At 44.2% G+C, this 13,140-nt stretch overlaps 1 protein-coding gene across 1 annotated transcript in view; it reads left to right on the forward strand.

Moving 5' to 3' along the window:
- Window positions 1–13,140, forward strand: part of CAPN9 (calpain 9) — a 41,051-nt gene that overhangs the window by 15,403 nt on the left and 12,508 nt on the right. Inside the window, exons 6-13 of the mRNA XM_063125655.1 lie at window positions 574–657; window positions 1,698–1,783; window positions 3,280–3,357; window positions 4,225–4,385; window positions 7,204–7,361; window positions 9,083–9,291; window positions 11,799–11,835; window positions 12,194–12,274. Of these exons, the coding sequence (XP_062981725.1) occupies window positions 574–657; window positions 1,698–1,783; window positions 3,280–3,357; window positions 4,225–4,385; window positions 7,204–7,361; window positions 9,083–9,291; window positions 11,799–11,835; window positions 12,194–12,274 (894 nt within the window). The remainder of the gene's footprint in view (window positions 1–573; window positions 658–1,697; window positions 1,784–3,279; window positions 3,358–4,224; window positions 4,386–7,203; window positions 7,362–9,082; window positions 9,292–11,798; window positions 11,836–12,193; window positions 12,275–13,140) is intronic.

A 13,140-nucleotide genomic window follows, 5' to 3' on the forward strand; every position in this document is an offset into this window, starting at 1 on the left:
TATTTGTGATGTCATTTGGTGACAAGGACTGTTACATTTGGAACTCCATCAGACGAGGGGGGAATCACGCTTGCCTACCGTCGCTTCTCTGCCCCCGCTTTTGTGCTCAATACTTCCTGTTTCTCTCAGAGAGAGGAAAGAGGAAGTAAACAACGTGCCCGTGGTCCATTCGGTGTGCTGTCTTTATCACACCGCTTCTCTTGCACACAGCAAGCAATAGCAGCAACTTCCATCTTTAAAAATAATACAGACTTACCAGGGTGTTTTGGTTTTTTTTATCACACAAAGAAGGCTAGAAGGGGCGGGAGGCGTGCAGGAGGCAGACAACAGTGAGAGGGACCCATGAAAATCCATGAGTGCCCAGAAACAAGTGTGCAATAAAATGCTCCTCTGATGATGCCCTTAATGTGTTAGCTTACAACCCATTATATTAAAGATTTTATATTTCACATTCCTTACCTTGTTTCTTACCTTGCTGTCACCTACTCCTGCATGTACTACAGATGAATAAATATATTGGGTTGGGTTATTTCAATAAGGCAGGGGTTTAAAAAATATGCTCCCATGTTTTAGACCGCCAGTGCAGCTGAGTCAGAAGCTCGAACTCCATATGGGCTTATAAAGGGTCACGCCTATTCCATAACTGGCATTGATGAGGTAAGCAGCTGCTTTTTGGTGATTTGTCTTGCTGGGAAGAGGGTTGGTAGGAAATAAGAGACAATCTACTTCTAATTAAATGGAAGGAACAGGTTGTTTTAGAAATCAAGCCTATTAATCTCATTCTCGGAGATACGTGTGATACAGTCAGAGAAGTAATACAGCATTGTTGAGATACAGCAGCGTGTTTTATTAACATAATTGTACAATGGGGAGCCCATATAGGCTCCAAAAAGAGACTAAGAGTGAAATCCTATTCATGTTTAGACAAACGGCTGGCTGTAGGACTTTTTTTTCTGTCTAAACATGCATAGGATTACGCTTTAAACAGTGAGCGATCCATCAAGTTCAGCTATGAACTACCAGGGGTATGTTGGTCCGCTTTATTTCCTCATGAGAATTTAATAGAGATTGGCTGAATTTCCTCAGCATTATAGAGGATTGCTGTTTAGTTTAAGATGCCTTGATGACTACAAATGACTAGAATCTCATGGAGCTTCCAAATGAGGCTTTTATACATCCATTGCCCTGCCGCTTTCACAGAATTTTAAAGGGGCCCAGATGACTTCATCTTCTACCTGTAACCTTCCTGACTTTTCCTGCTGCTTATTTTGTCTTTTTTCTTATTGAAGAAAATCCGTTTAGGATGAAAAGACAGAATAGCTGCACAATGCCTTCTAAGCGGTAGCACTAGGAGCCCTCTGTTTGGAAGCTGAAATTCTCAAATTATATGCTTTATAAAGTAATTATATGCTTTATAAAGTATCGAATTAAGTGGAACTTAAGCCTGTGTGCACCACTTGCTGGGGAACATGGGTGGGAGGGTGCTGTTTCACCATGTCCTGCTTGTTCATCCCTGGCAAACGACTGGTTGGCCACTGTGTGAACAGAGGGCTGGACTAGATGGACCCTTGGTCTGATCCAGCATCAGGGCTCTTCTTATGTTCGTATGTTATTTAGAGTGAGCTGTCTGAAGAGAGTGGGTCGTCTTGCACTAGCCATCCATTCTGTCTTCCTCTTTCTTATTTGGTACTTACTAGGTCAACTACCAAGGCCGGAAAGTGAAGCTCATTCGAGTTAGGAATCCATGGGGTCAAGTGGAGTGGAATGGTGCTTGGAGTGACAAGTTAGTATTTTGTGTTCCAAAGATATTTAATGCACAGTGAACTCTGCCAGAAGAAATAGAATCATAGAATTATAGAATAGCAGAGTTGGAAGGGGCCTGCAAGGCCATCGAGTCCAACCCCCTGCTCAATGCAGGAATCCACCCGAAAGCATCCCTGACAGATGGTTGTCCCAATTATTGAAACACACACACACACACAAAGAGAAAGTATTTAGCAGGTGCTAAATATTGGAGCTGTGATAAAATATCCATGAAGACTTGACCAAATTTGGGAAACTGCTAAAATGTAAATACAAACTGCTAAAAATGTAAATGTACTGGTTAATTATCTGACATTTAAGGAAAATAATTAAAAAGAAATGTCAAAAACAATTGGACTTACTTATGATTTTTTTGGAATTGCATGCTGGAGAGAAAAGATATGAAGTATGGGTGGGACCCAGATTTAGTCATACTTAGAGTAGACCTGTTGAAATCAGTGGGACATAAATTAGTTGTGACTAAAGCTCTAAGTATGACTAAATCTGGATTGAAACATATTTTCCACATTATGATATTAAGGATGGTTTCTTTACAGAATATCGCTACGATTAAATATCTATCTATCTATCTATCTATCTATCTATCTATCTATCTATCTCTTTAAGTGGGGAGAAAAATACTGCATTTCTGAGCAATGTGTAACTTAAAATAGTTCCTATTGATTTAATTCTTAGGAATCATTGTTAAAATTAGACTGTTAGTGGGAACATACCCTATAAACAGTGGGTTGGATCCACACAGTCATTCTTAGAGTAGTCCCATTTAAATTAATGGAATAAGTGAGTCTTGACTAATTTAAATCCCATTGATGTCAGTGGGCCTACTCCAAGCACAAATAAGTCTGGATCCAACCCAATGACTATACGTAAATGTGTAACCCTACTTTTAATGAATCACACTCATGTGCCTTCATGCACGCACATGCACACACTGACATATACACACATTTTGCAGTGAGACAAAATTTGAAAGGTAAATACATTTGTGAAGATTTGCATTACAGACAGCACTACAGTCCCACCAAGTATTCTTACTTAGGAGAAACAAGGGCTGCTAACTTACAGGAAGGCTTACGGTTGCATGGAGATGCCATGTGTATGTCATCCATGTGTCCTGTAAGTCCAAGGCCTCATCAATCTGTCCCAGCACCCCCACACCCCCAACCCACCACCATTTCTTTTCTCCGAATAGAAGAGTTTGACATCAGGAAGGGGAGTAATGTGGAAGTTCCCATGAGGGCTGGGAAGGGGGTTATCTTAGCTTGAATCTCCTCCTCTGAGGTTGGAGCTATCTTTCCGGACATGGAATATCCGGTACATCCTATGGCCTTTGGGGCTTATAAGGACCATAGGATTGCATCATGTGCCTGATTTGCACAGAAAAGCAGAATATATATGGTCGGATAAAAAATTTATTGCAAATAAATAAATACAAATTGGCTCTTTCTCCTCAAGTTCCCCTGAATGGCGTTCTATCAGCCCATCTGAGAAGAAGCGTTTGTATCAGACTGCACTAGATGATGGAGAGTTCTGGTAAATGAACATGGTGATTTACTTGATAAATGCATTAAAGCAAGAGCGAATCAAGATGTCTTTTTATTGGATAATTGTTTTAGCCGAAACAGAAGACAGGCATAATTTGATTTAAGACCTTAATTGCATTCTTTATATTAGATCATTTTTACCATGTTTAAGAATATAAGAAGAGCCTTGATGCTGGATCACATCATGGGTCCATCTAGTCCAGCATTCTGTTCACACAGTGGTGAACCAGCTGTTGACCAGGAACCCACAAGCAGGACACAAATGCAACCCCCTTGTTTCCCAGCAACTGGTGCACATAGGCTTACTGCCTCTGCTACTAGAGGTAGCACAGAGGCATCAACCATGAATTTGTCCGCACCCCTTTTAAAGCTATCCAAATTGGTGGCCATCCCTGCATCTTGTGTTCGTGAATTCCATAGTTTAACTATGTGTTGTGTGAAGAAGTATACTACTTCTATAAAAAGTGTTTCCTTTGGGGCGGGAGGTGGAATCATTTTTTAAGGTGGTGTATAAATGATTTAAACATATATATTTAAGAAACTGATTTAAGAGTATTCCAGTTGCCATCAGGGAAATACATTTTGGTATTAAAAGGACCAAGATCCTTGTGGCACCTTAAAGACTAACACAGTATTTATTATGGCCAGCAGACTGCATCTTCAGACCCATGAATGAAGTGTGGAGTGTGTTTGTGTTATAGTTATTAGCTGGTAGGGGACAGATCGTGACACAACCATAGTTTTACCCTAAAATGCTAATAGAGTTGTGGATACAGAACTATGGCTAAGAAGCAGTTCGGGGATTAATATTTGCTACAGCCATCTATAGAATTGTTTCCCTTTCCACCTGACGTAGGATGAAGTTTGAGGATTTCCAGTCTCATTTTGACAAGGTTGAGATCTGCAACCTCACACCTGATGCCCTGGAGGAGAATGCTACTCATAAATGGGAGGTGACAATCCACCAAGGCAGCTGGGTCAGGGGCGCCACTGCTGGAGGCTGCAGAAACTTCATCGGTGAGCATGCACAGCTTGTTATGTTTTATACTCTTAGGGAAGAAGCCAGAAGAGACTACCAGGTCTTGCTCTTTCCCCATCGTCCTTCATAGTTAATGACCAAAATACTAAGCAGCGGGGAGAGCAATTTTATGGCCCCTAGACAGCCTCGGGGGGAGGGGGAAAGGATAGTTTGGATTTCTAGATCTGAGGTCAGAGACAGTGCTCCAACCTCAGACCCAGGAGTCCAAGATCCCCTCCCCCTCTGTTAGGGTCCAGGGCGTGGGCGGCAAGGCCTCAGCGCAGGAACGCCAGGGCTGGGATGGATGGCAGTGGAATTGACAACAAAGTCTGGGCAGGGCCGGAGGCAAAGGCAAGGTCCAGAAGCAGACAGGGTTCAGAGTCCAAGCAGGGCCAGAGGCAACAGGCAAGGCCTGGAATCACAGGAAGACAGGAACAGGCTACAGGAGACCGTGTTGCTGTGGCAAAGGCTGAGGTGGAAATGCTGTTCTTATATTGCCCATTCCTGGCTGCTCCAAGCTGGTCTGCATCAGCCACTCTGGGAGTGCTGCTGATATGGGCCTGAGTCCTGCAACTACTCTGCAGCTAGCAAGGTGCACTGCGGCCACCAGGTGGCGCTGCAGGACAGTTCCTGACACCCTCGCAGCCGGTGTGAAGAGAACCATGCTGGCTGCCTTGGAGAGGAGGGAAAGGGGGCAGCTCTGTGAGTGGGGAGGGGAGGAGTATAGGGAAGCAGGGATATGAGCTCTCCACAGCCTTCTTCCCTCCCCATCTGCAAAGCCCTAGCTAGACAGGCAAAAACACCCATCTAGCAAAAATGCAGAATGGAAGAAGTGAGGAGGCAAAGACCACCTCCACACTCTTCTCATTCTGCATAGGATACCTGTCAGTTCAGAAGCTGATGGGCATCTGGACAGGATTGTACCATCAAACAGCAGGGCCCAGTCCTGGGCCCAGTGCTCTTCAACATTGTTATTAATGATTTGGATGAGGAGGTGCAAGGAACGCTCCTCCCAGAGTGCAGGACACGGAATAATGGGCTCAAGTTAAAGGAAGCCAGATTCCATCTGGACATCAGGAAAAACTTCCTGACTGTTAGAGCAGTGCGACGGTGGAATCAGTTACCTAGGGAGGTTGTGGGCTCTCCCACACTAGAGGCATTCAAGAGGCAGCTGGACAACCATCTGTCAGGGATGCTTTAGGGTGGATTCCTGCATTGAGCAGGGGGTTGGACTTGATGGCCTTGTAGGCCCCTTCCAACTGTACTATTCTATGATTCTATGAACCCAGCTGATACTTATGCCCAGTTATTAGGCCAAGATAGGACTTGCTCAACCAGTACATTTCTTGCATATGGGTTGGATCCAGATTTGCACCCTGTTGAATGGGGTGAGCTGTAGTGTGTGGAGGGGGTTGGGGGGAATCCCCAAAAATCAGATGGAGGGTCTTTCTGTGACAAGAAACCTGGCTTACACAGAAGGTTCTGGATCCAACCCATTTAAAGCACTCCTAGGCTTCTTCTGGTGCAATATAAACAAGCATCTCACAAGTATGGCCAGCAGCAATTTCCACAAGCACAGCAGCCCGAAAAACAAATTGCCACAGACATTGCTTCCAGCCATATCTCGGATTACTTAGATCAGACATTATCTAAGTGAGGGTAAGCTGGGAAGGACAGGTCTGCTCACATGAGCAAGGAATGGATTCTGTAAACTTGTCCCTATGTCCTCTATGCAAATCTGAATTTTAATGGTGGTTTTGATGCCACTGCTTCTTTTTAGCATTGGAAACCTCACTGCATCATTATTACTACTGGTGAAAACTAAGTTGAGAAATCCATAGATATCTTTTTCATTGGAATTCTACCACTGACTAATTGATCTTAGACTAATGGCTTTTGACTGAACTCAGAGGGGAGATAACAGTCCCAAGCTGTCTTGGGCTGTTTAGAAAGACTTAGGGCTTCTTCACATGGGGCTTATATCATGTGATCAAGACTGGTTACTCACAGATGTTTCCGGGTCCTTTACATGACATCGTCAAGCTCCAGGAGCCCTCCCACAGTTTATGATCTTTATGCCACCACTGTAAAGAGTGGGGGAAGTTTAATTTTTCTCTAGGAAGTGCACATGAAGTGCTTTACTTGCTGTGTATTTCCATAATGGCACTATAACAGTACCACCACCTAGTGGCTGTAAAATGAAACGTACAGAACTCATTGAGAACTTCTCAAGAACAACAAACAGCCCATGTCAGCCTGTGTAAGGAGCCGATCTTCGTCCCACAAAGAATCCAGAAGCAGAAGGCCTGGTAAATTGTGAGATAAAAGTCCTGGTATGATGAAGCCCTTGGGATGGTAAAATCCTGCCAAGAAGCTGGTCCTCAGTGCTTGAAACAGACATGCAAGGAGATGGTGCATGAAGGCCGCTTTGCTTCCCTCAGCCTTCCAGCCATGGAGTAACTATTTCACATGTAGGCAGGGTGGCTGGGCCACACTTAGAATCCAGGTGAGGTTCTAGTGGTACTGATAATAACTGGGTTGTGGTGGCCAGGGAAGAGATTGTATCATGAGACCTTTTCAAAGGAGGGAACCAAGAACAATTAATAGCCTTGCAAAATCGACATCACCTTGTTTCAAGCACTTTGTTATGCATCGTAAACCTTCCGAGATGACACACCTACATGCTTGGTTGTGATCCACAGTAAACAAACAGGGAGCGTGTATTTTTTCTGTTGACTCAATTTGCTTTTAAGTGAACGGAACAAAACAACAACACCCTTTCGTTCTTTTTTTCTTTTCCTTCTGTCTTATTTACAGAAACGTTTTGGACAAATCCACAGATCAAGCTCCAACTGTCTGAAAAAGATGATGGTCAAAACGAATGCACATTTATAGCAGCTCTGATGCAAAAAGACCGCCGTAAACTCAAGAAACTGGGAGCAGAAATGCTGACCATCGGATATGCTATCTATGAGGTATTTTCCTCTACAGCAGCAGGGGTGTTGAACCACTTTGGGGGGCACATTGCAGAGGTGGGTGGGGGCCAAAGGCAAAAAAGAGCAAGGTCAAATGCCCCGAATACTTGCATATTTTAGCTTAAAAGCGCTTACTGCCAGTTACTAAGCCTTAAGAAAGGCATTCCAACCTTTTAGAATGGGGAAAAATTGTGCAAAAGCCATGAAACCACCGAACGTTTGGTGGTTGAGAGAAAGGAGGTGGGGCCAGTGGAAGAGGTCATGACCATTTGGGGAACGCTGGATGGCTGGATTTGGCCTGTGGGCCTGAGGTTCAACGCCCCTGCTCTACAATGATGTGATGGTTAGCTCTGAGAGGGCCGTACCAGAAACCTGACAAGGCACAGCTGTGGTGCGGTGAGAGTCCCTGAGCCCCTTCCCCTTGCAATTTGAACTGGCTTGGAATGTTTTATAGTCACAGGTGTCCACTTTGTCCCTGGGCTTGCTGAGTTGGGCTAGGGCCAGATCTACACTAAGCAGGATATAACACTTTGAAAACGTTTTGAAGACTGTACAGGGAGTGTGTCCTGGGCCTCAACAGTTGTCACTACTGTTATAAACCGTTTTAAAGCAGTAGTGTTGGGCAGATAGCTTCCCTGTCAGATCTGGCTGTGACTGCTCTTTGCAGACTGTCACAGTCAAAACGTCCCCTTCTCTGCTCTTCCCACTTGTGAAGAAATGGCATGTAATCTCCATTCAGAAGAAGAAGAAGACTTAAATGACATGAAGTGCACATGGTCACGTCCATATGCCTTCATAGAATCATAGAATAATAGAGTTGGAAGGGGCCTACAAGGCCATTGAGTCCAACCCCCTGCTCAATGCAGGAATCCACCCTAAAGCATCCCTGACAGATGGTTGTCCAGCTGCCTCTTGAAGCCCTCTAGTGTGGGACAGCCCACGACCTCCCTGGGTAACTGGTTCCATTGATGTTCTGTTCTAACTCAATGGGATGCTGGTCTAAAGTTCATTTCAGTTACTGGTTTATTCATAAAAAGTCATACATTTCTTCAAGTGAACAAAAGGAATACCAGCAACAAAGTTCTAGTAAAAAACGTAAGTAACACCGATGTTGAATTTTTGTATATAGCAGTCTCCTGCATAACTTTGAGCTTGGTATTCATTACGCTACACTTGAAGTCAATGTATGGCAATTGATGAATCAGGGCCTCCTTTTTGGCTAGATAGGCACATTTGGAATTTTGAAAGTCTGTTATGGGTGCTCTCACAAAATGGCTGCCATAGTTGCCTGCCCATTCACAAAATGGCTGCCATGGTGATCATGGCTGGTCACAAGATCATTTCCCAGAAAGCAAACTGGTGAGACTAAAAAAAAAGTAATTTCACCAGTTACCTAAGTACAGTGCATAGATGAGGTCTGAGCTTCAAAACACAAAAGCATTAATTTGAACGAAATTATCTCCCAGCTTCTCAGGTTTTTTTAAAAAAATGCTATTTAATCTTAAATAAAAATTAGGAGGGGTAGGAAGCCTGTCAAGGCATCAAGAGGTACCACATTGGAGACCCAGAATAAGGCACTGGCCAAAATGTCCAGGCAGTAGACCAGCATCCCAATCGTTTGAATGCCAAGGTGTATGAATCTATGCTTCAAACTATGTAAGAAGAGAGATCATCCCAAATATCTGCTAAGCTAATAAATGAATCTGAAAATCCAATTTCAGAGCCCCAGTAAAGATGAACACTTGACAAAGGATTTTTTCCGCTACCATGCATCCAAGGCCAGGAGCAAGACCTATATAAACTTAAGGGAAGTCTCGGACCGATTCTCACTACCACCTGGAGATTACATTGTTGTCCCTACCACATTTGAGCCACATCAGGAGGCCGATTTCTGCCTGAGAATTTTTTCTGAGAAAAAAGCTGTCACTAAGTAAGTATTATCAGGCGTCACATCAAACCAAGGGACATTTTCAAAGTATAAATATGCATTTTCAACTCATTCCCACTGGAAGTCTGTGTTAGAGCTACACATTTGCAGACCCATGGAATAATTCTTTTCCCCTGAGACCCTGTGAGGCCTAGCAACTCCCTGATACTTTTTCCTTTCCTTTTCAAACTTAGAGGGAGCTGAGGGAGCATTTGAAAGAAGGGTTTCTCCTCTCACTAGTATACTCCAGTCTGTTCCTCCCTCCATTGCCAGGAGGCTGGTCCAAGACATTTTGGTCCCACCCACCCCTGGTTATGTTGGCACCTGAGGCAGAGTGTCACAAGTGCTTCATTTCCTCCACAGCACTAGAGATGCAAGAATAAGAAATTATTCTAACAATTTGCTCCTTTTTCATGACACCAAGAACCAGCTGCCTGAAGTGCTTGCCTCATTTTGTCTCATGGTTGGGTCAGCCCTGCTCCACTCCTTCCAACTCCATTTCATCTAGAGAAGCTGTGCATTAAGGGAAACGAGGACCTGCTCCAGCTACCTGGAGTAATATGGGGTTGCCACTGCAATAGGGTTGTTCCCACACTGCTCCTATTTACATCTGCAAATTCCATCCAGGTGGCAAGGGATTGTTGCCATGTGGGTACTGTCCATGCTCCACTAGTTTGGTAACCTTGCAGTCCTCCCTTTCATAAGAACATCAGAAGTGCCCTGCTGGATCAGACCAAGGGTCCATCTAGTCCAACACTCTCTTCACACAGTGGCCAACCAGCCATCAGCCAGGGATCCACAAGCAGGATATGGTGCAATATCCTCCCACCCATGTTCCCCAGCAACTATCCTACCACAGGGAGGGGTGGAGCTGAAAGCTGCAGACTGAGAGCAGCATGGGAGCACCCAGAGGGTGACAGCAGCCATGTTGCTCCAGGTAATGGGTGTAACAGGCCCTGAACTGAAGTATGCCAGTGTATTTCCCAATCCCAGCACCTGTTTAGGTAGCATGAGTCAGAGAGAAGGGAAACCAATGAACTTTTTTCTTCCTATTGAAAGAAGTCTCATTATTAAACTTAGTGGCTGACCAGGGGTTGGTAGACAGTCTAGAGAAGCCCTCTTCTGCAACTACTACCACTCAAATTGTGCAGTCGGTATTTATCAAGAGAGGTTAAGCAAATCGCTTTATTCTCTTTTCATCATTCATCGATGATGAATACATCATGCATGCAAGGGGGATGAAACAATTAGACTCTATATTAGGAGACATCAGGAAGGTGGATAGCAATGAAAAGAGCCTTCTTTGAACCCAGCCTTCCCCAATCTAGTGCCCTCCAGATGTGTTAGGCTGCAGCTCCCATAATACCCAACTAGAATGTCCATCTAAGTTAGATTTTCCTAACTGCCATTGAAATCAGTGGGCCTTAGGTACATATTTGCTGGTTTCAGTCCCATGCAGTTCAATTTGACTTAGGCCCATTTCTTACATTATAGCGGTGTGGTGATGATCAGGGTTAGCTCCATGGCTCCTCTGCTTCAGTGAGTCAACCTTCTCACTGCCTTTGTTACCAGCAGCTATTGCTCCTCATTTTCTTTCTCTGCATTGCTACAATTTGATGGTTTTAGAGGCAGAGGGGCACTGAGCAAATGGTCCATGGCATCTACTGCTACCCTTCTCATCACTACTGTTGTCAGAGCAAGAGGCAGGTGAACAACTAGGTTGCAGTGATGAAGAGGAGGACCAGCTCCACGGGGCTCTTGTCAGTGGCCCCTCTGCTGGGTTGTGGGCCCTTGGCACTTACCCTTGGCACTTGCCCAGCCTTCCCTTGACACCAGCCCTGGTGGTGATTGCTGCTCTCCTGTGGTTGCACACCTTGCTGAGCCAGTAATATAAGGATCTACAAGCGTCATCAGACAGGGGGAAATCATGGTTTCCTATGGTTGCTTCTACACCCCCGCTCCTGTCCCACAATACTTCCTCTTTCTTCCCAGAGAAGAAAGAGGAAGTAAACAAAGACCACGTGGCCTATTCAAGGGCCATTTTTATCATGCCACTTTTCCTGCACACAGCAGGAAATGGCGGCACATTCTGTTCCCCCCCCCCCAAAAAGGTCAGATATTTTGGGGTCTATTTTGTGACAGAAAGAAGGCAGGCAGAAGTGGGAGGCAGACGGCATTGTCTAAAGGATGTGCATAAAACCGTGACTGGGAAGTAGCGTGCATGCGATAAAATGCTCGGCTGATGTACCCCTACAATCCTCATGAGATTTGTAGAACTAATGTCACCACCCTATTCTGGTATCTGCTATTGACAGTTTTTTTCTAGGTGATCCCATGGCTCCCAACTGTTTTCTATGTTCTTAGAGTACTGGAATGTTATGAAATTGAGCTACCGGGACTTGCAACCACACTTCTAGCATAATGTACTGTAAGAACTGGACTTTAAGTACACTTATCTTTTCTAAATGGAAAATCATATATGTATATATTTTACTGTTTCTTTCTGATAGGGAGCTGGATGGAAATGTCGACATTGATCTGCCACAGGTATGTCATCAAAGCTATATTAATAATTGGACAAATCAGCATAATCTGATACATCGTGTTAGATCCAACCTTAGTCTTAGATTCATTGAAATTAATGGGACTTAAGTGAGTCATGACTTAAATCTTATTGATTTCAATGGGTCTACTCTGACAAAGTCAGGCTCCAACCCACTATTTTTGTACTAAGGTTATTTCATTTCATCTGAGATTATGAAAATACCAATTGCAAATAAAGAATGCCTGAATCCATCAAACAGAATGTTAACATGTATCTTTTCTAAGTTGTGACCAAATTGGACTGCATCAAGAGGAAATATTAAAATATTGTTCTCCATTAATAATCTCTGGATTGTTTTAGCTGCCAGAACCAACACCACCCCAACAAGAAACAGAAGAAGAAAAGCAGTTCCGGGCATTGTTCAAACAGATTGCAGGACAGGTAACAACATACAAATAAACTAGAAATAAAATCTCATTGCATGTAAAACACATAGGCTGGGTTCTCATGATCATGGTGGCTTAAACAAGCCACAGTAGCTTGTTTAGACTGTGGAGCTTGCTGTGGTGCATGCCAGGTGCCATTTGCCTAATTACCCGGCTGGGCGTGGCTTATCGTGTTCTCCAAATCCACGCAGCATAGCTTGTTTGAGAGGGAAACAACCTTCAAATAACCCAACAACAGGCCATTGGTTATTTGAGGATTGCTTCCCCTTCAAACAAGCCATGCTGCCTGGATTCCTGCATTGAGCAGGGGGTTGGACTCAGTGGCCTTATAGGCCCCTTCCAACTCTACTATTCTAGGTTTCTACGATTCTATGTTTCAGATGACATGACAAGCCATACTCGGCGGGTAATTAGGCAAATGGTGCCCGGCAAGCTCCACCGTTAACAGCCTTGCTGCCTGGTTTTGGACCAGCTGAAGTTTCCGGACCATTTTCAAAGGCAGCCCCATGTATAACGCATTGCAGTAATCCAGATGAGAGGTTATCAGAGCATGGATAACTGTATCTCTGCCCATATAAGGTTCACTCTATTCAAGAGGTGAGGTTGGCTGCGGTACAGAATTGAGCCAGTTCTGTGGAACAGCCTCCTCCAGAAGCCTTATCTATGCTCCTCTTTCCTTTAGTTTAAGAAATTGTTCAAGGCCTGTTTTACTAAGGCTTTAGGCTAGGGTGGAGAAGAGGGTGGAGTGATCTAAGCGCAAGCATGACTTTTTGCTGCAGTTTTGTTTTGGGGTTTTGGGAGGGGTTGCAATGTATTTCATGTGTCTGGTGGTTATTCGTCACCTTGAGTAAAACTGGAAGG

The sequence above is a fragment of the Elgaria multicarinata genome, chromosome 4 (genome assembly GCF_023053635.1).
Source record: "Elgaria multicarinata webbii isolate HBS135686 ecotype San Diego chromosome 4, rElgMul1.1.pri, whole genome shotgun sequence".
Classification (NCBI taxonomy): domain Eukaryota; kingdom Metazoa; phylum Chordata; class Lepidosauria; order Squamata; family Anguidae; genus Elgaria; species Elgaria multicarinata.